We start from the raw sequence: 5000 nt of genomic DNA on the forward strand, positions 1-5000 counted from the left end.
GGTGTCCTGTCTGCTCTGGGTAGAAGTGCTGTCTGTCAGCTAAAGGGGAGGCCGAACACGGATATATACTCTCCCTGATCACAGCTCATCAATTATTAATGCCTGCTAGAGATCCCTGGTGCTTAGAGAGGGTGAGTGTGTGTGTGTGTGTTTGTGTGTGTGTGTGTGTGTGTGTGTGTGTGTGTGTGTGTGTGTGTGTGTGTGTGTGTGTGTGTGTGTGTGTGTGTGTGTGTGTGTGTGTGTGTGTGTGTGTGTGTGTGTGTGTGTGTGTGTGTATGTGCATAAATATAGTATATGTGTGTGTGTGTGTGCGTGTGTGCGTGCTTATGTGCATAAATATAGTATATGTGTGTGTGTGTGTGTGTGTGTGCTTATGTGCATAAATATAGTATATGTGTGTGGTGTGTGTGTGTGCTTTATGTGCATAAATATAGTATATGTGTGTGTGTGTGTGTGTGTGCTTATGTGCATAAATATAGTATAAATGTGTGTGTGTGTGTGTAGTGTGTGTGTGTGTGTGTGTGTGTGTGTGTGTGTGTGTGTGTGTGTGTGTGTGTGTGTGTGTGTGTGTGTGTGTGTGTGTGTGTGTGTCTGTGTGTGTGTGTGTGTGTGTGCGTGCTTATGTGCATAAATATAGTATATGTGTGTGTGTGTGTGTGTGTGTGCTTATGTGCATAAATATAGTATATGTGTGTGTGTGTGTGTGTGTGTGCTTATGTGCATAAATATAGTATATGTGCGTGTGTGTGTACGTGCGTGCATACCGTATATGTGTACATCCCTCTCACACACTCCTCTCTCTGTTTGTGAAGGTGGCCACTGTTCCGTCGGCCCAGTCTCTGCGTCTGATGGAGTTCAGTTTCAGTGACTTTGAGCTGTCCGACACTGAGACCACTCAGGCCACCATACGCATGTTTGTAGACCTCAACCTAGTCCAGAACTTCCAGATGAAATACAAGGTATTGTGCCCCTTTCAGTGCAGCAAACTGTGTGTGTGTTGTGTGGTGTGTGTGTGAATGATCCAATGTGTGACCTAAATGACTGTGATGTAAATACGTGACTATGTGCATGTAATCAGTCTCCGTATGAATGCCCCCTTGAACTTTGTGATTTCCACATTTCAGGCTTAAAACATAAAGATATAAAACTGTATTTTTTGTGAAGAATCAACAACAAGTGGGACACAATCATGAAGTGGAACGACATTTATTGGATATTTGAAACTTTTTAACAAATCAAAAACTGAAAAATTGGGCGTGCAAAATTATTCAGCCCCTTTACTTTCAGTGCAGCAAACTCTCTCCAGAAGTTCAGTGAGGATCTCTGAATGATCCAATGTTGACCTAAATGACTAATGATGATAAATACAATCCACCTGTGTGTAATCAAGTCTCCGTATGAATGCACCTGCACTGTGATAGTCTCAGAGGTCCGTTAAAAGCGCAGAGAGCATCATGAAGAACAAGGAACACACCAGGCAGGTCCGAGATACTGTTGTGAAGAAGTTTAAAGCCGGATTTGGATACAAAAAGATTTCCCAAGCTTTAAACATCCCAAGGAGCACTGTGCAAGCGATAATATTGAAATGGAAGGAGTATCAGACCACTGCAAATCTACCAAGACCTGGCCGTCCCTCTAAACTTTCAGCTCATACAAGGAGAAGACTGATCAGAGATGCAGCCAAGAGGCCCATGATCACTCTGGATGAACTGCAGAGATCTACAGCTGAGGTGGGAGACTCTGTCCATAGGACAACAATCAGTCGTATATTGCACAAATCTGGCCTTTATGGAAGAGTGGCAAGAAGAAAGCCATTTCTTAAAGATATCCATAAAAAGTGTTGTTTAAAGGTTGCCACAAGCCACCTGGGAGACACACCAAACATGTGGAAGAAGGTGCTCTGGTCAGATGAAACCAAAATTGAACTTTTGGCAACAATGCAAAACGTTATGTTTCGCGTAAAAGCAACACAGCTCATCACCCTGAACACACCATCCCCACTGTCAAACATGGTGGTGGCAGCATCATGGTTTGGGCCTGCTTTTCTTCAGCAGGGACAGGGAAGATGGTTAAAATTGATGGGAAGATGGATGGAGCCAAATACAGGACCATTCTGGAAGAAAACCTGATGGAGTCTGCAAAAGACCTGAGACTGGGACGGAAATTTGTCTTCCAACAAGACAATGATCCAAAACATAAAGCAAAATCTACAATGGAATGGTTCAAAAATAAACATATCCAGGTGTTAGAATGGCCAAGTCAAAGTCCAGACCTGAATCCAATCGAGAATCTGTGGAAAGAACTGAAAACTGCTGTTCACAAATGCTCTCCATCCAACCTCACTGAGCTCGAGCTGTTTTGCAAGGAGGAATGGCAAAAACTGATAGAGACATACCCCAAGCGACTTACAGCTGTAATCGCAGCAAAAGGTGGCGCTACAAAGTATCAACTTAAGGGGGCTGAATCATTTTGCACGCCCAATTTTTCAGTTTTTGATTTGTTAAAAAAGTTAGAAATATCCAATAAATGTCGTTCCACTTCATGATTGTGTCCCACTTGTTGTTGATTCGTCACAAAAAAATACAGTTTTATATCTTTATGTTTGAAGCCTTAAATGTGGCAAAAGGTCGCAAAGTTCAAGGGGGCCGAATACTTTCGCAAGGCACTGTATGTGCACATACCTGTATGTGTGTGAGTACATATATGTGTGTTTGCACATTCATAACAACAGCTCACCACCCTCTTAATCAGTATTCCTTAACACACCACAGTGGCCTTGTCATGCATCACTCACAATAGATGACTAATGACATCATAACCTATAGAATGCGAAGGACTTTGAGGTTCAGAAAAAGGTCATAATGAATGTCAATTTTTATTATCAAATCATTATTGAACAAATGTGTGAGTCACTATGCATTGGCTGATAGGGAGTTGATTGGAAGCTTATGCCAGTAAATGGATGGACATAGAAAGATTGGATGAACAGAATCCAGTGATTCAATTAGCAGGGTGGTGTAAGTTTTCCTATAACACCAATCAGATTGCCAGTCTGGCCAATTTGAAGCTCTACTGCTTGAGAATGTACAGATACAATTAAAGTCACTGTCATTCTGTCTGTTCTCTATTTTCTTGTTTAACCTTTCCCTCTCTCCTGCTGGCCATTTTTGCCCCCTCCTCCCCCACCTCCTCTTCCCCTCCAACTACTCTTCCCCTCCCCCTCCTCCCCCACCTCCTCTTCCCCTCCAACTCCTCCTCCCCTCCCCCTCCTCCTCCCCTCCTCTTCCCTTCCTCCTCTACTCCTCTTCTTCCTCCTCTCCCATCAACTCCTCTTCCCCTCCTCCTCTTCCCTTCCTCCTCCCCTCCTCTTCTTCCTCCTCTCCCACCAACTCCTCTTCCCCTCCTCTTCCCCTCCCCTCCTCTTCCCTTCCTCCTCCCCTCCTCTTCTTCCTCCTCTCCAACCACCTCCTCATCTCTCCCTCTTTCTCCCCACTTTGTCTTGTCTATCTCCTACTGTGTTCCTTCATATCCCAACCCCCCCTCTCTCCCCCTTTTCCCTCCGTTCCCCCTCTCTCTCTCTCTGTAGAGTCTGTGCCAGTGGATCCTGAGTGTTAAGAAGAACTATAGGAAGAACGTGGCCTACCACAACTGGAGACACGCCTTCAACACCTCCCAGTGCATGTTCGCCTTGTTCAAATCTGGCCGGTTACAGGTGAGTTCAGCCAATCAATGGCCAGCATGGAACGGGTGCCGGGTCACTCCGCCCAATCAATAAATAATATATCCCCAGCAGGAGGTCTTATTTGTGTCATTCCGACCAATGGCTATTGAGTCAACATGCTGTAACTGTGCTGTTACCGGATCAGTCTGACCACTGTGTTCTGTCAAGTCAGCATTCGCTTCCAGTTACCTTAATATTTAAATACCAAATGTTGTACCTCTGAATGCATTACTCTGGTGTCTTAGTTGGAAGATATCAGATGTAATATGATATAGGAAGAACTAGTCAGACACTTGAACAAACAAGTACTGTATCTCAGACAGAAACAGAACTCAACGTATCCCAAACACTCAGTTCCAGTCAGTCCAACCCAGTTCTAGTCCAACCCAGTTCTAGTCCAACCCAGTTCCAGTCCAACCCAGTTCCAGTCCAACCCAGTTCTAGTCCAACTCAGTTCCAGTCCAACTCAGTTCTAGTCCAACCCAGTTCCAGTCCAACCCAGTTCTAGTCCAACCCAGTTCCAGTCCAACCCAGTTCTAGTCCAACCCAGTTCTAGTCCAACCCAGTTCTCGTCCAACTCAGTTCTAGTCCAACCCAGTTCTAGTATATAACCCTCGATACACACACCCAGCTCTGTTCTGATGTCTACATGCTCTGTTCTGATGTCTACATGCTCTGTTCTGATGACTACATGCTCTGTTCTGATGTCTACATGCTCTGTTCTGATGACTACATGCTCTGTTCTGATGTCTACATGCTCTGTTCTGATGTCTACATGCTCTGTTCTGATGTCTACATGCTCTGTTCTGATGACTACATGCTCTGTTCTGATGACTACATGCTCTGTTCTGATGTCTACATGCTCTGTTCTGATGTCTACATGCTCTGTTCTGATGACTACATGCTCTGTTCTGATGACTACATGCTCTGTTCTGATGTCTACATGCTCTGTTCTGATGACTACATGCTCTGTTCTGATGACTACATGCTCTGTTCTGATGACTACATGCTCTGTTCTGATGTCTACATGCTCTGTTCTGATGTCTACATGCTCTGTTCTGATGTCTACATGCTCTGTTCTGATGACTACATGCTCTGTTCTGATGACTACATGCTCTGTTCTGATGACTACATGCTCTGTTCTGATGTCTACATGCTCTGTTCTGATGTCTACATGCTCTGTTCTGATGACTACATGCTCTGTTCTGATGACTACATGCTCTGTTCTGATGACTACATGCTCTGTTCTGATGTCTACATGCTCTGTTCTGATGTCTAC

The 5000-nt window shown here is 44.4% G+C and overlaps 1 protein-coding gene across 3 annotated transcripts in view; it reads left to right on the forward strand.

Annotated features, from left to right (window-relative positions):
* Window positions 1–5000, forward strand: part of LOC118392690 (cGMP-specific 3',5'-cyclic phosphodiesterase-like) — a 124740-nt gene that overhangs the window by 105313 nt on the left and 14427 nt on the right. For all 3 annotated transcript variants that reach the window (XM_052459365.1, XM_052459363.1, XM_052459364.1), the window contains exons 13-14: window positions 813–959; window positions 3587–3712. In XM_052459365.1, the coding sequence (XP_052315325.1) occupies window positions 813–959; window positions 3587–3712 (273 nt within the window). The remainder of the gene's footprint in view (window positions 1–812; window positions 960–3586; window positions 3713–5000) is intronic.

This window comes from Oncorhynchus keta, chromosome 13 (genome assembly GCF_023373465.1).
Source record: "Oncorhynchus keta strain PuntledgeMale-10-30-2019 chromosome 13, Oket_V2, whole genome shotgun sequence".
Taxonomy (NCBI): domain Eukaryota; kingdom Metazoa; phylum Chordata; class Actinopteri; order Salmoniformes; family Salmonidae; genus Oncorhynchus; species Oncorhynchus keta.